The sequence below is a fragment of the Argentina anserina genome, chromosome 4 (assembly GCF_933775445.1).
Source record: "Argentina anserina chromosome 4, drPotAnse1.1, whole genome shotgun sequence".
Taxonomy (NCBI): Eukaryota; Viridiplantae; Streptophyta; class Magnoliopsida; order Rosales; family Rosaceae; genus Argentina; species Argentina anserina.
In genome coordinates, this window is record NC_065875.1 from 1912939 (window position 1) to 1940512 (window position 27574).

At 39.3% G+C, this 27574-nt stretch overlaps 2 protein-coding genes, 1 long non-coding RNA gene and 1 pseudogene across 5 annotated transcripts; 3 read left to right on the forward strand and 1 right to left on the reverse strand.

Moving 5' to 3' along the window:
• Window positions 1–3768: 3768 nt before the first annotated feature.
• Window positions 3769–10742, forward strand: LOC126790216 (cellulose synthase-like protein G2; annotated as a pseudogene).
• Window positions 6466–8126, reverse strand: LOC126790217 (uncharacterized). Of its 3 annotated transcripts, none has more exons than XR_007671703.1 (5): window positions 7501–8126; window positions 7238–7326; window positions 6975–7067; window positions 6832–6884; window positions 6466–6606 (listed from the first exon to the last, which is right to left on the reverse strand). It is a non-coding gene; the product is annotated as an uncharacterized LOC126790217 (long non-coding RNA). The 3 variants fall into 3 exon arrangements; XR_007671702.1 differs by having other exon boundaries at window positions 6519–6606; window positions 6800–6884; XR_007671701.1 differs by having other exon boundaries at window positions 6532–6884.
• Window positions 10743–19405: 8663 nt separating the features above from the next.
• Window positions 19406–20963, forward strand: LOC126790942 (serine/threonine-protein kinase BLUS1). The gene has a single exon (XM_050517322.1). The coding sequence runs from the start codon at window positions 19406–19408 to the stop codon at window positions 20948–20950; it is 1545 nt and encodes a 514-aa protein (XP_050373279.1). The 3' UTR covers window positions 20951–20963.
• Window positions 20964–22630: 1667 nt separating this feature from the next.
• Window positions 22631–23684, forward strand: LOC126790958 (F-box protein At1g10780-like). Its single transcript, XM_050517345.1, has 2 exons — window positions 22631–22676; window positions 22852–23684. The coding sequence occupies exons 1-2, from the start codon at window positions 22631–22633 to the stop codon at window positions 23682–23684; spliced, it is 879 nt and encodes a 292-aa protein (XP_050373302.1).
• The last annotated feature ends 3890 nt before the right edge of the window (window positions 23685–27574 follow it).

Genomic DNA, 27574 nt, shown 5'->3' on the forward strand with positions numbered 1-27574 from the left:
ACCAACATTTCGATATCTAGTAGAACTAGCTAATGACCGAAGTTGAAAGATGTAGAAAACATTACATAGTCTTGTTAAACAACTTTCAATATTCCAAGTTTAAACGATATATCTATGTATGAATACTAGTAATACAACATAGCTATTTCATACCTTTCATCGTCACTTGTCGTTCTAATTACCATGCATGATCGACGAGATATCGTCTTATATATTTGTTGAACCTCTTATGTAAATGACTAGATGAGGTCTATTATCAGAGCTTGCCAAGAATTACATCAAGTTTGTTTAGCATATGTTCAACACTCGATGCAAGTAGGGGTGACACTTCCGAATAAAAAAAAACGAGAATCGAGCTAAAAAAACCGGACCGAAACTGAAAAAATTGAACCTAAAAAAACAGAGAGAACCGAACTAATCTGATTCGGTTTTCGGTTAGACCCCTAAACCGAACCCAACTGAACAAACTGAAATAAAGGAATACGGCGTTGTTTTGTGTAGTATACGTATATCACCCAAAACAACCCTACGTTGGCTCATACATCACTCCTTGACTTTAACTAGTCGCAGCCCTCAGTCCCCGTCTCAGATCTCACTGCTCTCAGTCTTCGGCTCTCCACTCTCATTCTCTTAGTCCATGTATTCCTGAAACCGAACTCAACACCCCTAAGCTCTACTCCCTGACGCCGTCAAATGCTCAAACCCATATTTGTCCCCGACGCTATCTACTCCCCTATGCTAGCGCCTCGATTTACTACCCGACACCGCATCATCTTTGTGCCACCAGACTTCGGAGTGTCTATACTTTCTCTACATCACACCCTCGCAGTCTCTTTACCCGATGCCAACATCGCACCTATGGGCCGAAGCCAAAGGTTGAAACTTTCACTCACTCCCAGTGGCAGATCTCTCCTCTAGGTAAAACCCTAATCCCATTTCGTCTTCCCAATCCAAACTCATACCTCTCTTAATCTATTTTCTCAGCAAAGTTATGAGCTTTTCTCTTCAGTTCATTCACTTCATTGTGTTATATTCTTTATGAATTGTTGATTGTAATTTATTGATTCGAAACTTATGATAGTTGTTGCAAGTTTTCTAATTGCTAATTTGCTATTTTTTATAGTAGATATGAGATTTTGTTATGGTTATGCTTCCATTATTCAACAGGTTTAATGTTATAGCTTTATTTTATTTCAGATTAAGTTGTAAGCTTGATTCAATAGTTGGTGATAATTCTGAATTCATGTGTTTTGGTTGATGGGTTTATATTCCTCACCACATAGAAGTTTCCGGGAGATAGTAGTTGTTATTTGCTTTGTCGCTTTTCAAGTCTTCTGGTTAGTCAATGAGGCTCCAACCCTAAAATTTTCATCCAGCTTCATCATGAATATTATATATATTCTTCATCAATTTTGTTAGGAAGTAAGAAATAATTGACCTTTTGTATCATTGATTAATTTTTTAGTATTCATCTGCTAGTCCTTCTTCCTTACCATTATGAGGTTTTAAGATGTGGTACTAAAGAGAATAAATATGGGAGTCTGCTTTCCAAAAATTTACGAAAGAGCAGACCTTGCAAATTGTTTTTGCTGATGTTGATGATGAAACAAAAGCTATATTTGTTATTTTATTGCTTGAAACAAAAGCTATCAAACAGAAGTTATGTTTGTTATTTTGTTCATATTATTTACTATGATCATTGTTGCAAGTCTTAACCCAGAAAAATTATTTATCCCCAGCAGTAATCACCTACAAATTTAATATATGTCTAACAAAGATGTCTTGTATATGCAACTAACTATCTGTTGAGAGTGAATATACAACCATCTTTCTCATTTCTCATATATCGTATTTATCTTGCTTGGTTTGTAATGTTTGGTTTACTGAGTGTATACCGCAACTTTGGATGAAATGTTATGTTTGGTTGGTTTCATATATTGAATCTATATCACTAATCATTGAGTAATTAAAATGCTACTATGACTTTTGCAAGATATTATTCGGACACTACTTTGAAGAGGAAAGCAACATTTTACAGTGAAGAAATTGAAGAGGAAAGCAACTTCTACTAATACTCCTGGTTGTGCTACAATTTTAACTTGAAATGTAATTTAATTTGGACCTTAGAAGTTTATGATCCTTATTTGTAATAGTTATGTTAACAGATTTTTTAAAACAAAGATTAGAAAAAAAAACTAAAAAAAATAAAAATAAAAACTAGTTCAGTTCAGTTTTCAGTTTGAATCGTCAGAAAACTATGAACTAAACTAAACTGAACCGAATAAAAAGTTCAATTTAATTTTCAATTTTAGTCTAAAACCGAACCATTAAAACCTATCAACTTTCACCACCTTATTAATTCGTTCGCTGGGATCGTAAGTTATATTATCCCTTAACCTTGCCGGCCACTAATGATTTTTTTTTTCCAAACCAACCATTCTGACTGATCGATGCTGTCCACCGTAGATTCACTATACTTTCTCAAATTGAATGCTGATCACGACATCCTTTAAAGGCTGAACTATCGAAAACAATCAAACAAGAACCTTCCATGTAAGTAGAGTTCAACTTCTATTTGATTCCAACAAGCATGCATCAACAAATTTTAACATGTCTCTCGCTAGGTAATCGACTATTGAAGACCTCACGTTTACTCATTTGGGCACCACGCATGCAATGACGCGAATTGTATTACTGCCAATCGACCTAGTCCACGGGATATCTCTTATTGATCGACTAGCTACTATCTTTTTTTGGTTAAGAATGTCTAGAGGTTTTTATCTTTTCGAAGGAATACAAATGTAGAATTGTCAGAGGTTGAATATATCATATATATATATATGAATAGCAATCTTGTCAGCACAGTTGGCTTATTAAAATATATCATGCATATGAGACGTAATCGACTATCGCAAATAAACAAAAGTATCGACGTTACATTACCAAAAAATATATCGACCTTGGTGACTGCTAGTGACTAATTCTGAAAAACCTAGAACACAACATTGAATACCGACATAAAGATAAAGGATTTTGACAAGCCCGCTATTCCAATACTAATATACTAGCTATCATGTGAGGTACTATAGCACATAACATAACCGTGACTCCGTCAGTCCTTAAAGTTTTCGATGGCAATAAGACATATATACATATAGATAGTTACATGAATACATGCATAATAAAGTAATAAAGTCATATATATACAGAAAATCTCAACTACGGATGTTCGGACAGAAAATCCGTCCGGATTTTCGTCATTTCTCCTCGATTCGACGCCGGCGACGCCATTTCTTCTTGCGGATTGACACCACGCCTTCTTAAACTTTGCTCCGATAAAAAAGAAAGCAAAAGAGATCAGAATCAATAGAGCCCATTGCAGGGGTGAAATAAAAAATAATTAAGAAATAATTACATCTTATACGAACCAATGATATAGATATGGGCCATCGAGTTGTGATAGAATTGTAATTCTAAGAATAAGATTTCACAACAGAAAAAGCGATTGACGCGCGTTAAGTCATGTACTCATGTCTTAGGATCTGGGACCATGCAGGAAATTAGAATCAACTTGATTTACGGCTTGCTCTCTGTCACATTTTAAGACAATCATCATTTTATATTTCCATCCGAGAAACATATAGGAAATGACGTCTCATTTCCTCAACTATGGGTCTATAGCTCTTTGCTGCTTCTTTATAAGGACTAGTGGAGAAGAGAGGTGGTCACCAAGCTCAAAACCACACTCATTAAATAGTTAGATAAGCTATGGATCAAAGCACAAGTCCCCCTATGCATCTCTGCCATGTCAACAAGCTCACAACCTTCATTAACCGAACGTATACACTCATACACTCCGTCGCTTTATCATTCTTGCTTTACTATAGAGCCTCTTTCTTCTTCCATGAAACCAGAACACCCATCTTACCATGGCTGATTGTCTTTGTGGCCGAGCTCGTCCTTTCATTCCAATGGCTTCTTAGCCAGGCATTTTATTGGAGACCAGTCACTCGTACTGTGTTTCCTGAGAGGTTGCCGGAAGATGACAAACTTCCTGCAGTCGACGTGTTCGTTTGCACCGCTGATCCGGAGAAGGAGCCAACCTTGGAGGTGATGAACACTGTAATATCAGCCATGGCTCTGGACTATCCACCCGAGAAGCTTCACGTGTATTTATCAGATGATGGCGGTGCTGATGTGACTCTGAATGGAATGAGAGAGGCTTGGACGTTTGCAAAGCGGTGGATTCCATTTTGTAAGCGGTATAAGATCAAATGCGGGTCTCCTAAAGCGTACTTCGCATCAGCAGAAGATGAGACCGAAGATGGTGATTTGGGGGGTACTGAATTCATGCAAGAGAGACAAATTGTACAGGTCATAATTTACTTCTAAGCATGACCAATTGGATCCAATTTAATTTTGTTACAGACGTACATGCAAGTTATTAACAGAGGAGTGCTATATGACATAAAATCCGGCGTCACAATCCTAAGTGACATGCTATGTTACATTACCACATCAATAATTAAAATTATATAAAAATATTATTTTAAATAAAAAGATAATCATATTTTTGTTAATTAAACGGTTTTAAATTATTATAAATATAGTTTTTTGTTCTTTTTATCATTTCTTTTTTTTCATCACAATAATACTTCTAAAATACAATTTAAAAAATTAAAATTTACAAAAATATGCTTGAAATATATGTGTGCACGCACGAAATATATATATATATATGCACAAAATATATTTTAATATATATATATATGTATAAAATATTTTTTTTTAAATTTTAGACGATGTAAGGTAGGTACGTAACTACAACATTTATATTTAGACGAAACCTTTTGGTAAGATTTTTTAGGTTTTTTTTCTGAAGGTGAATATTCTTTTGTTAGGGTATAATTTATTTAAGGGGATATGTAAGGTAACAAATGTTATTTTTCCTAGAGTACATATCTTAATTATTAATACAATTATGTTGATGATAATCTTTCTAGTGACAAATATGTCCAGATTCATGACTTTCTTATTTAATTAAGTTGCATTTATATTAATTAATGGTTATAATTAATTAATACAATTACCATGTAGGCACCACACACGCATATATATATATATATATATATCGCCCGCGCGCACACATACGCACATATATTTATATATTTTAAGCATACTTTGTATATATCGTATTTTTTTATTACATTTTGAAAGTATTTTGAAAAAAATAAATGATATAAAAAAGAACTATAATTTTTTATAATAATCTAGAGTTGTTGGATTAACAAGGATAAGATTGTATTTTCATTTAAAAATGACATTTTGTGATTATTATAATTGCTAATATTACAAGGTGACTTGACATGCCACGTGAGATTGCGGCACCGGATCTGACGACATATTATGCCGCTAAAATATTTTCCTTATTAAAATTAGAGCTGATATGGTTGCTGAATTCTGTTGCAGGAAAGATACGAGGTTCTTAAGGAAAGAGTGCGACAATATGCAAAGCTTGGTGACACTGGGAGCAGTAAGCGCCGAAATCATTCTGCAGTGATTGAGGTATTAAAATTTATTAAAGAGAAGGGATACACTAAAATATAACAAATTCGGGCATCCGGCCATAGATACACTATATGTATCGATCACTAATCTGCCAATAATTGTTGGTAGATGTATCAACAATTTTTCACTACTTTTTGTGACAACTTTGTCACTAATTTTTCCATACTGAACTTTTCAACAAATTTGTATCGATATTTCCTTTTCTTGTTCTTTTTTACAATGATGTATCTAAGAATTTTACCGGTATTATACACAAATTAATTAGATAGTACACATATATATCTAGCTACCTACCGTTCCGATTGAGCTTATTTCTTTCACTCTTCTACTGGAGTAATTCCATATTTAACATGTTATCAATACATGTTACATTTTTACTGGTTTGAAAGTACGTAGAATCGAACCGTCAACATATAGAGTCAAAAGAAATAATAAAAATTAATTTAAAAACAAAAGAATCCATGCTATGAATTAATTTAGATGTTCTGCATGCAGGTGATACGAGAAAATACTAGTATTCATGCATTTGAAGAAAATGAAGGAGAAAAGATCACTACTAAAAAGGTCCCCAATGCACACTGATGCAAATTAGTATCTATTGGGAGCAAAGGATACTGATATCAGTGTGTAATGGCAATAGCACCTGTGAAGCCACTAAAAAACTATCAGTGCCCTCTATAAGAGGTGCTAATGGGCAAATTCACACTAATAAAACATCAGTGTGATAACTTCAACCAAGGCATATTCATGTCAGACTGATATCACACTGATATCAGTGGCTTTTGAACATACTGATATCAGTGGCAAACTCATTAAACTGGATTAAAAAAAAGGCAATTACTAGTATTAGTATTTGCACCCCTTCATTCACATTCAGTATCTAAACTTTATTCTACAATACACAACAAATTAAGCTACTGAAAGTTCATATTACATCCATAAAAATACATGTGGAAATAAAACTGTGCCTTCCCAGATGCTATCCTTCTTTGATATGGACAAACTCTTTCAAAGCAAATAGCAACATATTCAGAATACCTGAAGTTCAATGAAGAAAAAGTTAAACTCTTTTTTCAAATTATCTAGCAACAGATAAGAATTACATATAATGAAACTGTAGAATATCTACATTACCACTGGGCCAAACGATTCTACAAAACCCATTCAATGGCAAAATAAGAAAATTATATAGAAGCATCTACTGCTAACTACAACATGGAACAGCCCATACCACTGCATCCATGACTCCTACTCTTTTCTTACATTTAAAGGACAAGGATCCTTCAGAATTTCCATTTTACCCAACTAGGAATCCCCTGCACCAGAAACATGAACCCGAAATAAACGAAAATAAGACAAATGCCACTTCATGTGACCAAAGGCAAGTCATTGGGTCAGCTAGTTACCAGTTGATTTACAGAAAGACTACGAGCTCGCACATATCCAGTGAGGAGAAGGGTACATGTTCCTAGATTCATATCATCTGCTACCATTTCAACCTACATACAATCAAGGAAATTTGTGATTACATAGGTGCTTGTTTGTAAATGATAGATCCAAATTCTAGCACCTTCTGAGCCATCAAGATTCTCATATTCCCCAGCCATCAGTATACACCATTAATATCAAACTTGAAAACTTCAATCAAATTAAATGATCAGATATCTACCTGAAAGAATTTGGCATTTCTTAGAGGAGAGGGGTTTGGAAGTGGGTTTGTAGAAGCAAGTTCTCCATTAGTAGTCATTTGACAATCTCCTGCACGCGCGAGAATAACAACCTCAATATCTCAGATCAAATTCACAACCCGTATTATTATAAATACGTATAAAAACACACAATCTCACATTTAACAACAAATCTAAAACTCAAGACAGAAAGTTTAAATGCCATGAACTCATATTTTAAAAACAGAGAAGAGAAGGGTCAAACCAAGAAGTCAAAGTAACATATCCCTGCTCTGCCCTCCCATTTCCCAACGACTGCTGCATCCAATCCGATGACGAATAGTCTGCCGAACGGCAAAATCGGCACCGCCATTCCATCAAAGCTATCCTTCGCTGAGATGCCGCCGTACCATTCGAAACACTGTTGGGATCGGTCTTCTACCGGTGGCGCAAAGCTACGATTCCCACCGCTCACCCACCAACCCTCTAGATCGGAGACAAAATCAAGTGAAAACCTTGGCATCTGAACTTTCCCGTGAGCCTCTCCGTTGAACCACCAACGCCAAGCCGAACACCGATCACCGTGGGGCTTCACACCATTTTCGTAGCAAACCCAGCTCCGATCTATCATCCTACAATGCCAATTCCTTCGATGTAGAAACCATCTAAAGTGGAGGAGGAAAAAACTGAAGATCTAATCTACGATTTGAAACTAAGGACCACAAATACATCCACAACAACACTAGAGCATTCCCGTCCGACCACGCAAATCGTACATCGGCTTGGCCGCGGGCCAATATCGACGACGCAGCGCAGTTGGACGAGAGGAGAAGAGCACTAGAGATAATTTGAGTTAGGCGCGTGGGGAGCGTTCTAGAAAAAAGAGGCGTGTCTGGGCAATTTGACACCACTAACACTATCTAAGGAATAAACAATCTTGTTTGAGTCTGAATATAGAGAGAGAAGAGGAAAGGGGGATTGTGTCTAAAGCGTTGGATCAATTTTTCATTGATCCGACGGCTAGAAGATATCAACAAAGCTAATAAAAGCATGTGTGTCGGTCCACAACATGCATAATTTACAAGTTTGTAACCCTTAACACTGTTTTAGGGATTAAGATAGTATTATTTTTCATCTAGTGTGTGTCATACACACCGATCATCAGTGGCATGCAAAAAAAACCCACTGATAATTAATATCAGTGTAGAATGGTAGTATATTGGCACTGATGGCACATTGGTTGCAAGTCAAGGGGTGCTATTGGGGAGATTTGTAGTAGTGGATGCCTCTCCTTGTTTACGTTTCTCGAGAGAAAAGACCTTCTCATGCCCATCATTTTAAGGCTGGAGCTCTCAATGTTCTTGTATGCACACATCTCCCTTTCTTCTTATATATAACACATATACGTGATATTTATTTTGATTTCCTGGATTGATATGGGATGCAAAACACAATTTGCAGCTCCGGGTCTCTGGTGTTATCAGTAATTCCCCCTTCATATTAGGCCTTGATTGTGACATGTATTGCAATGATCCAAGTTCGGCACGTCAGGCAATGTGTTTCCACCTTGATCCCAAGCTCTCACCCTCGCTAGCACTAGTTCAATTCCCTCAGAAATTTCACAACATCAGTAATAATGACATCTACGACAGCCAGATGAGATCGATTTTTTCGGTATGAATATGGTAGTATATATTATCAAATCAGCCAAAACCCTAGCTAGATTTCGTCTTTGACTAGTAAGTTGTTGTTGAACGTATAGGTGCTATGGCAAGGTTTTGATGGACTTCAAGGGCCATGCGTGTGCGGTACTGGCTATTATATCAAGAGGTTGTCGTTGTATGGAAGATCCCTAAAGAATGGTATGTATACTGGTTTGATTACTAAGCAGTCATTATTCTATTGAACAACTGCAAACCACTCGATAAATGGTTAATCACAAACCTGTGTTGTCACTTTCGTTACCCGCAGATCTACTCACTGTGAAGTTTTACCGATATCGTATTTTTGATTATACTTTTAATGGTGCATGTTGGTTCTGTCACTTCTGTACGTGTTCTATGTTACTTACTTTTGCTTTGCTCGAAAAAATTTTGTGTAGATAAAAAAGATCTTATGGAATTTAGACAGCCTATTGGTCCATCAAATGAGTTCATAAAATCCCTGCTTGGAAACTACAAGCCTGATATGAAAATGGCAGTGCTAGCTGAGACCCAAAATCTAGCGTCTTGTACCTATGAAGATGGCACCAAATGGGGTGAAGAGGTGAATTCTACAACTGATGAAAGTTGAGCAATCTAGCTTCATTAAGAAACGAAGTATAACTAACATACTGTTTTCTTCAATCTATGGCAGGCTGGTTTCTTATACGCGTCTGTTGTGGAAGATTATTTCACTGGGTTCGCTAGCTTGCATTGCAAGGGTTGGAATTCAGTGTATTGCGATCCACCAAGGCCTCAGTTTTTGGGCAGTGGCACTACTAATTTGAATGATTTTTTGGTCCAAGGGACGAGGTGGAGTTCTGGGTTGGTTGATGTTGGCATCTAAAATACTGCCCTCTTATATTTGGCCTGTTTAAAATGCCTTTCCTTGAATGTATGTGCTATGCATGGGCAGCAATTTTCCCTATTTCCCATTTCTTCTCGCTCTGGTGCCTTGGAACTATACCTCAGCTTTGCCTACTACTTAACGGCATTTCCCTGTACCCTGAGGTAAATATATACGTTGGAGCACTACTTAAGAAGTTAAGAGTTGGAACATTAATTACTATCATGGTTAAAGAAGATTCAAACATGGCCGGTGATCATATCACTTTTCTTAATGTTTCTGCAGGTCTCAAGTTCGTACTTCTGGATATATTCATTCGTATTCATCTCATATGTTTCGAGAAACTTATCCGAGGTTCTCACAACAGGACTACCATTACAACACTGGATTTACGAGCAAAGAATATGGATGATGAAATCTGTTACATCTAACTTCTATGGTAGTCTTGATGCTTTAATGAAGAAATTTGGTTTGAGGGAAGCTAGTTTCTTCCCAACAAATAAAGTTGACGACTTGGAGCAACTCAAGCGCTATAACGCGGGAGTATTTGATTTCCGAACCTCAATCATCTTTCTTGTTCCGTTGGCTTCCCTGGTTATCTTGAGCATGGCTTCCTTCTGTGCGGGCATTGCCAGAGTGATCTTTCTGGGGGAGTTGGAGAAGTTGTTTATACAAGTCTTCATTCCATTTTATGCAGTGGTGGTCAATTATCCTATCATTGAAGGAATGCTAATACGGAAAGATAATGGTCGCATTCCAGCATCAGTCACCGTATTGTCAGCTATAGTTTGCATCATTTTCTGCGTTTTGGGTTCATTTATTTTCATGTAGCAAGGTTTATTAACCTGCTCCGTTGTTTCTTTAGAGTCAATATATAATGTTTTCTTTCTAGCAAAACTAGAGATAGCCAGATAGCTATATGTCATCGATCAGTATGTCAGTCAATTTTACTAACCTCCGAAGCCCGAAAGTGGAGGAACCGACGAAAAGTATCGGGGTGATTTTCGAATTTCAATTTACATTAAGATATGCGTACTAGTCTAAGTTGTTAAAAGGTCATGATTCTAGTCGAGTAGTCGGCTTTCTTTTCCTACATTATAGACCCTCATCCAAATTGGTTCAAAATTAAGAGACATCAGACTTAATTACTAGCTAGTACTAGCTCTTGCATGCTTGTTCAATTTATGCATTCTAGTTAGTACGTAGTTATGTATTCTTGCTAGTCTTATTTGTACGTAGTTCATACGAATATATAGTACCATATGACTTCAGTGGTTATATATACATATATACATAGTTTTACCCGTAAGGAGGTCTTTAATTATTTTTATGGTACAAGTTTTCATTTTAACCAACTTTTTGATTGAATTTTCATATCTCTATCCTCTAATATCTAGGTAATAACGTATAGATCATCTTCACAAAATTTCAACCAATTCGATTATCGTGAAGGTATCGAACTAATAAAAAACAATGGACAAATTGAATTCTGCCGAACCTGAACTGTTCATATTTTAAGTATAAAATCAAAGTTACGAGTACCTTAACGATTATCGAATTAGCTGATTACTTAAGTCGAAGTTATGAGTATCAAATTTTTGGTTTATCATTTTTGCGTTAAATTACGCGTCGTCACGAGCGTGGGGGTATTCGCAGAATATTGTTTCTACGCTTGGTTAATTTTTTACGTATTTACGATTACTTCATTCGCATTTTTAGAAATTGCACTTTTTACATTTTTAAATCTCAGCCCTTAATTTCCATCATTTGATCTTCGCTGTTGATTTTAAAGTAAAATGAGAGACTAGGGTGAGTTCTCCCACACACAAACATCTCTCTCCTTTTCTTTTTCTTCTCTCTTTTCTTTCTTCTTATGTGGCTCTCCCTGGCGTCCCTCTATATGTTCTCTCTGTTTGAAAGAGAGAAACCCAAAAACTACGACCTTTGACCGACCGCGCCACCGCCGTCCGGCCACGTCAGGACATACCATTACCGCCATTCTCTCCTCCTTGACAAGCTCTACACAACCCAGTCATTGCATGTGAGATTTGAGCCGATCTTTGTCAAGTCGAAATTGGACATATTGTGTTCCTTCGAGCTCACCAGTAAGAATCAAGGCTTCAGCGAGCTTTCCAGCTTCCGACTTGGTAAGTCTCACACTTATTCTTCATACCCAGTCATATTCCCCTTTCAATTTCTCGAATTAGAACCAAATCTCAGTTTCCATTTTTCTGCATTAACACCACCGTATGTCCTTCCCCTCTCCGGCGATCGGTATGTGATCGGTTGATGAGGATAGGAGAAGTAGCGCAAGAGCAGCGTCTCGGATTTGAGGTGGGGGATAGCAGCTTGTCGTGGCCTTTTCTTTCAATTCATAGAGGTAGTAATTCTTCCTCTTCTTCTCCGACTCTTGTAGTTTAAAGCTCCTAGAGTTTTGTGGTTATGCATGTTGAATTTGGATGCCTAGAAATCGGATTCCAATTCGGAATCCTTGATTGGAGTTGTAAGGGTGGAATCCCTGGTTTTTACCAAGAGAAGGTTACCCTTTTCACATTTTACAATTATGTGAAATGACGGTTTTGCCCCCTAGTGTTTGGTATTTACTATTTTGCCCTTAGTCACCATCTTACACTTACGGAGTTACTATTTATAGTCTCTGTCACGACCCCAATATTTCGAGTATGAAACTCAAATTTCGTAGTCATGAAAAACTCTAAAACGATCTCAATAAATCGAAATCATTTTAAGGTCACAGCGGATCATTACTGAGTTCAAAATAGAACTCAGTCAAATCGATTATTACAAACCAAATTTATAATTCAACATTATATCAAATGGAAATGTAAAATCCTCACCACGAGATAAAATGTAACAACTTCAAGGTCTTCGGAGTTGTCCGTCGATTCCGTTAATCCACACCTGCAAAATTATCTCATACACCATCGAATAGGTGCACCGAGATTGTAAACAAAAACCCGGTAAGCTTTGTAGCTCGTATGAGTAAAACAACAATATAACTAGCATAAAAATATATACTAAAATCCACCAAAACATCTGTAACAACCCTAAAATTTCGAGCATAAAAAAAACTCAAAATTTCAAAGTCGTTAAAACACCAAAACAATCTCAACGAATCGAAATCATTTTAAATGCACAGCGGATCATCACTGAGTTCTCAATACAACTCAGAAAACCAATTATTACAAATCAAATTTATAATTAAGCATTACATAAAATGGACATGTAATAATCCTCACAATCTCTCACAAAACTCACCAATAAGTCCTCACAAATTCTCACACACAATTCTGAAATGAAAACCACACCACAAGCAGGATAATGAATAACTTCGAGACTCCGGAGTCGTCTCTCAATCTCCACTAGTCAACACCTGCAGAATTATCCCCTACACCATCGAATTGGTGCACCGGGATTGTAAACACAAACCCGGTAAGCTTATAGCTCGTATGAGTAAAATGAAAATATAATTCGCATATCAATATATACGAAAAATCACAATCAACAAATATAAATGTCCTCAAGAGTCAATGGACGGCTCATCTGGTTGTCCCAAAAATATATGAAATGAAAGTGCTCATGAGAAATCGGACAACCGTTCTGGTTACCCAAAAATATTTATAATACGGGTACTAATGAACGCTGGTACACATCTGTTACCCCTCACGTAGTACACCGCCGATATTGGGTAACCACCCGTTACCCAACATTTAAAACAATCGTATACGTGTCATAATTCAATATTAAAATCTCTTGCAAAAATCTTGAATCTCCGCAAGGGTAGATTCGTAAATATGTGAGATTTTACTCACCTTATCAACTCGAGCGTAATTCCACAATTTCCGAAGATAATTCATTTCCTTGATTTATCGATCACCTTGAAAATATAAGAAAAGAATTTAGAAACGTTTCGTAAACCATTAAATGACGAAACAGTAATAATCTGTTACTGTTCAGCAATTTCTGGTTTTACGAATTTACTGTTCACTGAGTACTATTCACTATCTACTATTCATGTGTTTACTATTCATGTATTACTGTACAAATACACATCCATTACGTATTCATGTACGAGTAATACTGTTTATGTATTTCTCTACGTACGAATACTATTCAAATGTAAATACTGTCTCAGTAAATAATAATTGCTGAATTACCCTTCTGAAATTACTTTTTACATTTACTGAAAGTAATTTACATTTACATTTACCATATGTAAATAAAATTTACTTTTACCGTACGTAAATTACTTTTACATTCACCGTATGTAAAAAATAAAATCTTACAATTTACTGTGTCGGAGTTACTGTTCACGCACTGCCGCACGTGGCGGCGCGTGGGGTACACGCGCCACTCACCGGCGACCGCGCGTGGCGCTCACCCACCCCTCACTTTGGCAGCGCGTGGGGCCCACGCGCCGACACCAATCAAGGCGCGTATGACGCCACCGCCGCCTCAAATCTCTCCCCTTCCTTCCCCTCTCCTCCCTACGGCCTCACGCCGCCTCCTACTCCCTCCACGCACCTACAAGCACCGCCTAAGGCGGCGGTACCCTCTCCTACCTCCTCCCCCCCGATCTCCACCAAATCAAACCAAAACAATCAAAAATCCACAACCAATCCATCAATTACATCGATTCATACCTTAATCGAAGCTAAGAACTCCGATTTGGCGTCGGAAGAGCTCGGATCGTTGGTGGAGCTTCGATTCCTCGGGGAGGACTTGAATCACGCGATTTTTGCCCCTAAGTCGATAGCAGAGGGCTCCAAGGGCGAGGACCGGCGTCGTGATGCTCTGCTCCGTGCCCTCGTGTCGCCGATGGTGCTCGACGGTGGCGATGAAGCTTGCAGCCTCGGGTTGGAGCGCGGAGGCTCACGACGTCTCGAGGAGATGCGTCAACCTCGGGGTTTGTAGAGAAGTGCGGTGCGGTGCTCCTGTGCTAGGCGGTGAAGACCACGGCAGCCTGGATGCCAAGATCGCCGATGGAGACTTCGTTCGGAGGGAGAGAGCTCGAGGGAAGAGAGAGAGACGAGAGGGAGGCGCGGGTTTGGGGAGAGAGGAGAGAGAGTGAGGGGTTTCCAATTTTGGAAACCCTAAACTGATAAGTTTTCCTTTTATACCCCTTTCTAAATCGGAAACTAACTTCAATCGTTAATAATTTTTACGTACAACGTCCGATTAAAACACGTCACTTATCCACGAACTCGTATCAACGAGCCCTACAACTTTCGTGAAGGAAGTTTTCGCAACCGACTGACGGAATAAAAGTCGATATATTCGTTCGGAAACGTAACGTTTTTTCTAATTAAACGTTCCGAGGACGTTTCCGTTTCCGTTTCCGTTTCGGAAAGTCGCAAACAATTAAATTCATTTTAATTGAATTTCACAACTTTATAGAATTCGAATCAAACCAAATATTGTTTTGAAAAATAGGGTTATTACAACATCAATCATAAATGCACTCATGAGTCATTAGACGCCCTATCTGGTTGTCTAAATATATGAAGATGTATATGCTCATGAGAAATTGGGCACCCCTCTGTTTACCCAAATGCATTTATAATACGGGTACTCCTAAGCGCTGGTACACCTCTGTTACCCCTCATGATAGTACACCACCGACATTGGGGAACCACCTGCTACCCAATATCCAAAATATGGGTACTCATAAGCCGATAACTCATCTGTTATCTCTTATGCAGTACCCCGGCAGACAGACTAGAGCTCTAACTGTATCGTAATTTTCGCCCGGCCAATACTAGGTTCCGACATGCCAACACGTCCGAAGACAGAAAAACACGTCCAAGACAAGAAACACGTCCGAAGACAAAAATATTTTAACAAAACTTGATGTTAAAACTTAAAACCACGTACAACAATCATCACATTATATTGTACAAATCGAATCAACATGCTCAATAAGAAATCTCAACACCAAATGAACTTATTCGCAAACGGAATTATTGAAAGTATATAATATAGCAAACCGTATATATGTACCTATTTTACCAATTATACACATACATAATCCACTATATCTTATACATATCATAGTTCATTCATTTTAAATAAGCGCAATCATGAATCTCCGCAAGCGTAGATTCGTCACTTTGAGATTTTACTCACCTTATAATCCTGAGCGTAATTTCCATGATTCCGAATGTGGATCCTTTACTTGAAGTATCGATCACCTAGAATAGCTAAGAAGTGAATTTAGGATCGTTACGTAAAACCTTAAATGCTGAAACAGTAATAATGTTTTACTATTCATAAATTTTCTGGTTTTACGAAGTTACTGTTAATAAAATTACTATTCACGTATTACTGTACAAATACATATTAATTACGTATTCATGTATACTATTCAATCGTAAATACTGTCTCAGTAAATAATAATTACGATTTGTCCTTCCGAAATTACTTTTACATTTACTGTACGTAATTTACATTGACAATTACCGTACGTAAAATAAATTCACATTTACTGTACGTAAATCACTTTTACATTTACCATACGTAAAAATAAATTTTACAAATATACTGTTTTGAAATCAATGTTCATGTTTACCGTACGTAAAAATAAATTTTACAAAATTAATGTTTTGAAATCACTGTTCACGCGCCGCCGCAGGTGACGACGCGTGGGGTACACGCGCCACCTCCAGCGACCACGCGTAGCGCTCACGCGCCACTCACTGTGGCAACGCGTGGGACCCACGCGCCAACTCTAAAACCGGCGCGTAGCAAGCCACCGCCGCCCCAAAACCTCTCATTTCTTTTCTTCCACCCTCCTACGGCCTCAGGCCGCCTCATAACCACCCCATCTCCCCTCACGCGCCGCCCTAGGCGGCAGTACCTCCCTCCTTCATTCCTCCTCCCCTCCTCCGATCTCCTCCAAAATCCAACCACAAGAAATCACAATCAACACACTAATTTGCAGGTCTCAAATTCTTATTTTTGGATATTCTCCTTTGTATTCCTCTCATCGCTTTCGAGACATTTATACGAGGTCCTCAGCACTGGAGAATCATTACAACATTGGATATATGAGCAAAGAATATGGATGATGAATGCAGTTACATTTTATGGTGTTCTTGATGTTTTTATGAAGAAAATTGGTCTGGGTGAAGTAATTTTCTCTATAGCAAATAAAGTTGATGACGTTGAGCAACTCAAGCGTTACAACGCTGGGGTATTTGATTTCCAGACCTCAGCCATCTATCTTGTTCCATTGGCTTCACTGGTTATATTGAACATGGCTTCCCTATGCGTGGGCATTGCCAGAGTGATATTTCTGCATGGGGAGTTGGAGAAGTTGTTCATTCAAGTCTTTCATACCATTTTATTTGGTAGTTATGAATTACCCTATTGTAGAAGGAATGCTAATAAGGAAAGACAATGGTCGCATCCCACCATCAGTCACCTTATTGTCTGCTGCAGTTTGCATCATATTTAGCGTTTCGGGTTCAACTTTTTTCATGTATAGCAAGGTTATTTAACCTGCCTATTTTCTTTCAGAGTCAGCAACAAAGTTTTTTTTTCTTCCCAGCAAATAGGTGTGTCATTTAACTTCAATCTTAATTCCACTTTAGCGTTACATTAGCTAGGTGTATAAGTGTATTTGATTTCCAAACATCAACCCTTTCTCGTCGGCCACTGTCTTCACTCTTCACTGCCCTTTAACATGGCTTCCGTCGTAGCATGTGTTGCTTCATTTTGTACTAGCACTTACTGTTATGTCATTACCAATATTACCTTTACTCTTGTAAGGTTAGTTTATGCTCGATGTTAAGATACATCATCCCAATAGTAGTGTACTGCCCAAATAACAAAGAAGGCATGTGTTTTCCGTCTCTAAACCCAGTACTAGCTGAATTATTCACATTTCTAAATCTCCGTGAAATAGTCTCATGATCGATTTCAGTGTGAATAAGGCTTAACATATAATGCTGGTACATGTAATGATACTTTCGGCATCTTTAGTCGTCCAAATGTCTATCAATTACAAAATTAAAAATTTGTTCTCCATCCTTCATCCGTCTCAATTATATTCCAACATTTACAGGTCGGTTGGTTTATTAGTCCAATTAACGTTCAGCCTTCGTAACTCCAACACATATCTAGTCTGATTTAGGTTTTCCGATTGGAAAAAAATCGTTAGTTCTCTTCAAGCTGATCGAAAAGCGTTCCACTAAGCCGCAAAAAGTGCAAAAAACGTGCACCAAGACGCAAAAAAAGGAGAGGAGCCGCATCACAGAACCCAAAGAGATTAAAACTTCATCAATTCGATAAACTAAGAACACAAACACGTAGATCACGAAGTGGAGATGAGAATCTATACCGGGAACAACCCAATCGGTGGTCAGAGACGTCGGAAAACGCTGCAAATTCGCCGGAAGAAAACCTGGAACAGTCGATGCTTCCCCTCTTCGATTCTCCTTTCTCCGGCGGCGGTAGGTCGAGGCATGACATGGGGAGGACGGCGGAGAGGAGGAGGTCACAACGCGACTGGTGCACTGGCCGGACACGGCCTGACGGCAGCGGAATCATGTCGAGAAGTCGCGCGGTCGTGGGGTTGCAGAGGAATGAGGTCGGGACTCGGGAGCTCAATCTGTTTTTGGGATAAAATGAAGCTTTTTATTTTTCTTTCCAATATTAATCATAGCCAATTTACTTATCCAATGGCTAGGATTTAATGAATCAATTTCTACGGCTAAGATCGCACCGTAACTAATTCCCATTTTCCAAATACATTCCTTATATTTCCAAACCTTATTATAATAACTTTGGAACCCAGAAAATTCTCCGAAAATTTATACGTTCTCGTCGTAACGTATACTTTAATATCATGCTCTTCGATCAACAGATTCACTTAATCGAAACTCACAAATAATATTCTCGAGCATTTACTGAATTAATCACCGAGATTGTAAAATAATCACCATACGATCTCAACTTAACTCGTCAATAATTTCGGGGCTTACAGTAGATCAAGTTATGCTGGTAAACTTTTTGAATTGTACGGATCTAGACTTTTGCTACTTTACTTAATATATGCATGCATGACAATTGTTGTGTTTTATAAGCTATTCTTCAAGTAATATGTATAAGAATAATAGTTACACTTAAATAAGTTTATTTATTATTTTTATGTCGCAAGGGTTACGCTTTTTACGCCTTACACCTTAAGACTCTATACTCGCGAAAAAACGCCTTGAGGTACGCCTTAGCGTTTTAAAACACTAATGATATCACACGTACCGCTCAGTAATGCTTAGACCAGTAGAGAGAACACCCCCTAATCTAGTTAGTTACAGAGATTACCCTTAAGCTAGTTGGGTACACTAAACCGTTACAGCTTAACACTAATCAAATCCTTTACAGCCAACAAAACCGACACGCGTCAGCTCCTCTCCTCTTCAGTAATCAAAAAGCTAAAAAACAGAGTAGCCCACTCACATGCACTCACCGCCGCTTCACAAGATTACCGTTCCTCTCTCTCTCTCTAAAATCCTAATTTACCTTTTTCTCCCTAATTCATAATTAAAAGTTTAAAACCCCAACCGACTTCTTCTTGGGGAGAAGAAGAAACCCAAACCCTTCCAATGGCTTCTCCCGAAGATTCCAGAACCACCACCACCACCACCACCAAGCCCCACTTCCCCCTCAACTCCTCCGCCTACCAACTCCTCGCCGAGATCGGCTCCGGCGCCGGCGCCGTCGTCTACAAAGCCCTTTGCCCCTCCGCCACCTCCTCCTTCGTCGCCATCAAGTCCATCGACCTCGACCGCTCCTCCGACGACGACGACTGCCTCCGCCGCGAGACCAAGACCCTCTCCCTCCTCTCCCACCCCAACATCCTCTCCGCCCACTGCTCCTTCACTGTCGGCCGCCGCCTCTGGGTCGTCGCCGGCTCCCTCCAGTCCGTCATCTCCTCCGCCTTCCCCTCCGGCGTCCCCGAGCCCTCCATCGCCGTCGTCCTCCACCACACCCTCCTCGCCCTCTCCTACCTCCACGACCAGGGCCACCTGCACCGCGACGTCAAAGCCGGCAACATCCTCATCGACTCCGATGGCTCCGTCAAACTCGCCGACTTCGGCGTCTCCGCCTCCGTCTACGACACGTCGTCCTTCCGCCTCAGTGACGTGGCCGGCACTCCTTACTGGATGGCCCCCGAAGTCGTCCACTCCCACAACGGCTACGGCGTCAAGGCCGACATCTGGTCCCTGGGCATCACCGCCCTCGAGCTCGCCCACGGCGGCCCGCCTTTATCGCACTTACCTCCGTCGAAGTCGCTTCTCATGAAAATCACGAAACGCTTCAACTTCTCGGATTACGAGAACCGCGGCGTCAAGAACTCGAACTCGAACTCGAACCAGAGCAAGAAATTCTCCAAGAGCTTCAAGGACTTGGTGGGCCTGTGTTTGGACCAGGACCCGAATAAGCGGCCCAGCGCCGAGAAGCTTCTAAAGCACTCGTTCTTCAAGAACTGTAAAGGAGTGGATTACCTGGCGAAGACTCTACTCACTGGGCTGCCTAGCGTGGAGGAGCGGTTTAGGGTTTCGGGTGGCGTGTTCAGCAAGAAAGAGGAAAATGAGACTACTGAGGATAGTGATGATGATGATGATGATGATGAGCCGAGGGAGAGGGTTAGGAGTCGGAGGATTAGCGGCTGGAATTTCAACGAGGACGGGCTTGATCTCCACCCGGTGTTTCCGAGCGGCGGGGAGAGGTTCTTTCCGGCGTTGAGCGAGACGCAGGAGTCGTGTGTGAGTGTGAGCTCGTCACCGGGGGATCATGAGTCGATGGAGTCGAATCGGAGCTCGATCTCCGGTGTGGAGAGGAGTGTTAGTGGGGGCGTAATGGATAGGGAGGTGATGGTGGGAGGGCTGACGGCGTTTATGAGGAGTTTGGAGGAGCAGAGGAGCAATGTGGTGACGCTGATGGGTTTGTTGCGTGGGGAGGAAGTAATAGGGGGAGAGGTGGTGATGAGTAGGGAGGAGCAGATGGGGCAAGTGATTGAGAGGATGAGAGTGGAGTTGGAAAATGAGAGGGAGAGGAATTTTCAGCTGGAGATGGAGTTGGAGTTTCTGAGGATTCAGATTTCTGGGACTTACACATCTCCTGGGACTTCTGGGAGTATTGACTGATTGTGATATCATTTTTAGGAGATTGTTACCATTGGACATTGGTGGTATGTGCCCATATTACTACTGATACAAAACTTGAGCAACTATGTGATTAATTACAATTCATAGTGATGAGAAATATTGTGGCTCGAATCATAGTGCAGATCGTTAATTCATGTTGTATGAGCTAGGAAGTGAGTTGAATCGTTAATTCATGTTGTAGCTTTTGTACTTCTCATGCAATGTTATAGATTCTTGTGGAATTTATTTTTGTGTGGATTAGGCTTGCTCCAATTACAGAAGTGTTTACTTTTTGAAACAGTAATGTACAGTGCTCTTTCAGCAAGCAGTAAACACAAGTTATGTACGTACGTCTGATCTACAACCTATGAAGAATGAGACTCAATCGACTTAGAATTGTAAGGAAAACAAACAAAATCAATTCTTCACTTGTAAAAATACAACTGGAATGCTCCTTCTAGCCTACAGATGATTCTATCTTTCTGTGATTAACAAATTTAGATTGATGAATATGTGCCAACAATTGTTTTCCCTCACAGTGAAATAGAGCATATACTAAGTTTTGCCACCCCAATCATTCGTATTTGAAATGTCAAACAATATACGGCGAGGTTTGGCATTTACAAATAGCTGCACCAAATTGTACGGTAGCTTAATATCATTCACACCCTTAATTTACATCCAAACTCCAAACATGTAGCTAACAAACAATTTTACTAGCTTTCTGCAGTGACGGGTGGATCCGTGGATGGGTAGACAGTAGCCGAGTTAATTGGGTTGTTTTGATGTAGCCGAGTTAATTGGGCCTTTCCTCCGCAAATTTGCTTGGGATGGTCACGTGTTAGCCATACTTGTTCCTTGAACTATTGGTTTTGTTGCGACGTACACCCACTGAGTTCTGTAGGCGTGTAGTCTTTCAAGGCAAGTGTATTTTCGGACACTAGGGTTGAGAAAATCCATATTCCGCACACTAACTATCATAAATCTGTGTGAGATACTAACTCACACAATCAACTGTGTGAAATGATTATACGTGGGTCCACACACAATCATTAAATTAACAATACACACAAAAATCAGTGTGTGATAAGAATACAAACAAAAATCAGTGTGTGTTGTAATAAGAATACACACAAAAATCAGTGTGTTATAAAAATATACACAAAAATCAGTGTGATAAGAATGCACACAAAAATCAGTGCGTGTTGTGATACCAATATACACAAAAATCAGGGTGAGATAAGAATACACAGAAAATCGTTTTGGCCTAAAATTAAAACACCATAAGAAAGAGACATTTTTTCTTTCGTTGAAGATCACCTGATGCCGATCCCAAATTCCAAATTCAACTATGATCGGCAGATCCGGATCTCAAGAATAGGGCTCCGAGTACGATAGCAAACTCAACCCCCAGACCCAAATAACATTCAATCGTCGTCGCATGTATCTAAGATCTACTCTCTCGACGATGGTGTTCGACGAGTTGACCACATCTTGGAATCCCCCACCTCTCCAAAACTCCTAAATCTCGGAATTCTTTTTACACGGTGAGAAATTTTTCCCCCAATTTTTCAGTTTATGAATCCGCCACACACATGAGATGGGTTTCGATCCGTTTACTAATATTTGTTTTGGGTTTCGTCTGAATTGTTGAATCGAGCCAGTTAGGAACTGAATTTCATGGTTTTGGCTTCAAGGTTAGGAGCTGAATTTAGGAGCTTGAAGCGTTTTTGCTAGAATGATTTTATGAGGGTAAGAAACTGAATTCCTTGAGATTGCGTTTGGTTGAATCGCTGATGATCGAATCGGACTAACTGGGCTCGATTTCGTGTGAGAGTTCGACGAGGTGGTATGTCTTCCTTTCTTAATTTGATGGCTCATCCTATGAATTCAATCTTCAGTTCTTCACCGTTGTTTTGATAATGACTGTTACCCATTTGATTGTTGTTCTCACATAATAGAGTCTCTCCCGAATGCTATTGTTCAATACGTATTGTCATATATGAATAATGCCCAAGATGTCGCACTTTGCAATTGTATATCGAAGCGATGGAAGGACTCACTTCCATATCTTCGGAGCCTTTACTTTCCTAGGAACTCTTTTGACAATCTCACAGGCAGTGACACTCCTGATGACATTGTATTGAAGATGATTTCTCTGATTGAACGATTAGAAACTCTTGTTGTGTATAGCCCATTTTCGAGTGCTGGGCTTGCTTCATGGTTGGCCGTAACAGGCCCCTCGCTTAGGTATCTTAAGCTTCGGATGGACAATCTTGCTGAGCAAGAGGTCTGTAATGATTGTCCTTCGAAATTGGATTGTTTAACTGCTGCAAAGAGTTTGGAGTCTTTAAAGCTTTGGGGAGTCTTGATGACTTGTTCCCCCGAGTGGGATGTATTCCTGAATCTCAAGAACCTTGAAATTGTTGGTGCAAGGTTGGAGGATCCTGCATTGTCAACTGTGCTTCGGGCCTGTCCTAATCTGACCAAACTGGTGTTGCTTGGTTGCGAAGGAATTGTTGTTTCAATTGAGTTGCCACATCTGGAGCAGTGTAAGCTAGACTTCGACGGCTTGGGAAATTGCTCATTTTCCATGAAATGCCCAAAAATTGAAGTCATTGAGGTGCAAGGCTGTAGTTGGATTCGGGTTCAGAAGACAAAGCACCTGAGGAATCTTTCGATTGCCAATAATGCAGGTAATAAATACCTTTGTATCTCTGATGACTTGAAATGAAATATAGTGTGCATTTGCTTGTTCTTTTTTGTCCAACAGACAGTTTGGTGATACTGTGGATTATTGTAGGAGCTCATTTGTGTTTTTGTGTTTTCTGGTATGTTTTCCTCAAATACTAATGTCCCCACCTTTTCAGTAAATTTTTTTCTTTTAAATTTTCAATTGATTATAGCATATGTAGTGATGTAGTGTATTATTTCATAGTAAATGTTAAATTCTAGGGTGACCGTCTGCACAAGCACACATTTGTCTGCTTATCTGTTATTCTACTATTAAAATTATGTATCCAAGACTCCCAAGTTATACTTCTCATATATAATCTCAAGAACTAGAATTCTTTTCCAAGTTAGGAAGATGTTGTATCAATTTATGACATCACCGAAGGAGGAACCATAGATTGGGTTGGAGGCTTCCTTTTTACCACTGGACAACAAGCAAATGAAGTTGTTCAAGACCAGTTATCAACATTCAGTTTCATTACTTTAAAAAAGACTTGAATAAGGTTCCTATAGTTTTATTACTCAGTTTCTGCTGAATTTGAGCTTCATAATGTGTCCTAATATTGGTTTGATTAGAGTTCTCATACTTTGCATGTACTTGAGAATGAGGCTACTTCAGCTACAAGTGTTATACAATTCTGAAGAATGTTCTTCAGTATTTCAAGTCTATGGCTTATATTAGATTTTTTGAGGTAGATTTCTGTGAACTTGTTGTTTGTCATTGTGAAATTTTCCATGTGTAACTGTTACAAATTCATTTTATTCTTGGTAAGAAATTTGGTTTCAATATTGATAGAGATATATGGTATGGTAATATATATTAGGCCAATGTTGATATTTTTTTAAATCTATTATAACTACTCACACTGATATCAGTGTGTATTGTAGTATGACACACAGATATCAGTGTGAATAAAAATATTTATTGACACTGAAAACATGTTGGACACATTGAGTATGGTTGTGGATATTCATGGGGCCACGTCAACATTTCGAACGGGCTTTACAATCCGTGCCTAATAGCTATTAGCCCCCCCCCTCCAAGGTACACGGATAGACATTCCGTATGCGCACCGTGTCTAATAGGTTTCCGACACTGACATCCGTGTGAAATACCTTCAATTCTCACTGATTAAAATCAGTGTGAGAACTCTTTTTGCTAGTAGTGGCATATAAATCTTGCAGTTCCTTTAGGTTTTCGGTTTAATTGTTGCCTAGTTATATAATAATATTCTGGCGGCTTTGAACAGCTTATGTAGTTCTTGAACTCTAGGTTTATATATGCATATTTGCTCATCAATTTGTAATATGGGAAATTTTTGAATCCCTCTACAGACATGGTGATGTGGTTAATATGGTGAATCAAAGCTTCCATGAACAAAAGGACGTGGCGTTGCAACTCATTAAGTGAACAAACCATTCAATGTGGACGGCTGTGGATGATGGCTAATCGAGTAGATCAGTGATTAATGTAAACCAACCATCGCTCTAATTGTTACTTTGTGACGAATAATTAATTTAGCAGGGTTCAGAGTCTTTTGACAGTGATCGTGACGGGAACTTTTCTTTCTTTTTGTTCTAGCATTTTGTAGTTCTTGAACTCTAGGTTTATATATGCATATTTGCTCATCAATTTGTAATATGGGAAATTTTTGAATCCCTCTACAGACATGGTGATGTGGTTAATATGGTGAATCAAAGCTTCCATGAACAAAAGGACGTGGCGTTGCAACTCATTAAGTGAACAAACCATTCAATGTGGACGGCTGTGGATGATGGCTAATCGAGTAGATCAGTGATTAATGTAAACCAACCATCGCTCTAATTGTTACTTTGTGACGAATAATTAATTTAGCAGGGTTCAGAGTCTTTTGACAGTGATCGTGACGGGAACTTTTCTTTCTTTTTGTTCTAGCATTTCAAGTCCGATTAGACAGCATTCACAGTAATGAAAACGCAGTGATCGATTTACATGCATTAACGTTGTGGCGTGACCACCAACAGGTACTAAAAGCCCCCAATGGCTTCCCCCCTACCTATATAATAGTCTCCGATTAGCTCTTTGTCCTGTTTAAGTCTTTAACATGGCAATCATATCAAATCATCACCCTTCAATTAACTCTGCAACAACAAAAAGTGGCTTTCGAGAGACATAGATTTCATTGGCGGAAACATAGTAAGCCCAGTCACTCGCTCACTGCAAAGAAGCTAGAAAACTATGTAAGGGGAAGGAGAGTAGAAGACGACACAGCTAGCACGTGTTCCACTGCGGGTAAACCCTGCGAGTCCGCTCTTAAACCCTAGTGAAAGAAGAAGCTATATTCAGTATTCAATGGATTCCCACCATTGGCCACATTGTCTTTCACTCAATCTCGAATGGTTTTGGGTATGATCTTTTGGCCATCCAAGTTCTCTGAAAATTTTGTCACTCTTTATTACCAGAAAATGAAAAGGAGTCAAGTTTGGGTGCGAGCACTGATATGAACTTGTGAAACGATCGATGGAGAGTGTGTAAACCAATGTTTGGTGATATATAATTTGGAAAATGGTACGTACGTTAGGTACGTAGCTGCTGGAAATTAACTCCAAGCAGTTTAGCAACTTGACCTACCCATTGATCAGCTTTGTAGCCTAGATTAAATTGTAGTGCATCATGCGTCAAAGAAGAACTAATCAGTAGGAAACTAGGTAAGGAATATTAACCTTGAGAAAAGAAAATCAAAGAAATAAACCAGTTCCCATGAGAGGACACATAGTGCTCCCTAGTGCTATAGTTATTTGGCAAACTTTTAATAACAATACACCAATTTTGCCTCACTAATAATCAAGGTGTATTAACCTTGTAAAATAACGTTTTAGTAAATGAACTAACAAACTCCATATCATTATTGTACATGCCGTTAACTTTTCCCGTTAAGTGTCATATTTTGATAGGCTTAAGTGAAAGATAGTTGCCCAAAAAATCTCAATCTTTATACACAGTGGGGGGGGGAGGGGGGGGGGACGATCCATTAAAGTGATGCAAAGACATATTTCCATCCGAGTCTAATTGATACAATATCATCCTACAATGTTAATAGGTATGATTACCAGTATGTAATTGATGATTCCAGCAATCAATCGGATTGAAGAATACCATAAGTTATGCACATGGATATAACCATATTAGTAGTATTGTAGGTAGTTGATGAAGCAGATTGAGTGATTGTAATAACCCGATTTTTCAGAACGATGTTTGGTTTGTTTAATTTTTATTAAGTTGTGAAATTCATTAAAATGAAATTTGGATTGCTTGCAACATTACGAAACTTGAACGAAAACGTTTTTGAACGTTTATTTAGAAAAAACGTTACGTGTCCGCAACGTATATATCGACTTTTATTTTGTCGCTCGGTTGTGAAAACTTCATTCACGAAAGTCGTAGAGCTCGTCGATACGAGTTCGTGGACATGTCACGCGTTCAAATTGGACGTCGGACGTGAAAGTTATCAACGTCGGAAGTTAGTTTCCGATTTTGGAAACTAGTATAAAAATGACTTTTTTTCTGATTAGGGTTTCCATTTCTGGAAACCACACTCTCTCTCCTCTCACCCGCCTCCCTCAGCTCTCTCTCCCCGATTTCTCTTATCTCTCCCTCCGAAAATTTCTCTCCGTCATTCCACTCCCTCCAGGCGGCGTGTTCCTCACCGCCGGCATAGGAAGCGCCGCGCGGCCCTCCTCAGTCGACCCCAAGGTCGACGCACCCTCACACGCAGCGCCGGAGCTCCACCAACGTCGCCAAGGTTCTGCGATTTCACCGACGGCATCTCAAGCTCTCAGGCGACGATCTGACAGTCCGAAGGCACGATTGAGGTGAGGGTTAGTTTAATTAGGTTGTTGTGATGCTTGGTT

What these genes read in the sequence shown, in the direction of transcription:
- LOC126790958 (XM_050517345.1), top strand. Translation starts at nt 22,631, where the DNA reads ATGGTTTTGGCTTCAAGGTTAGGAGCTGAATTTAGGAGCTTGAAGC. An exon ending in TGAATTTAGGAGCTTGAAGC is followed by an intron (nt 22,677 to 22,851) that starts GTTTTTGCTAGA and finishes TTCAATCTTCAG; the next exon opens with TTCTTCACCGTTGTTTTGAT.
- LOC126790942 (XM_050517322.1), top strand. Translation starts at nt 19,406, where the DNA reads ATGGCTTCTCCCGAAGATTCCAGAACCACCACCACCACCACCACCAAG.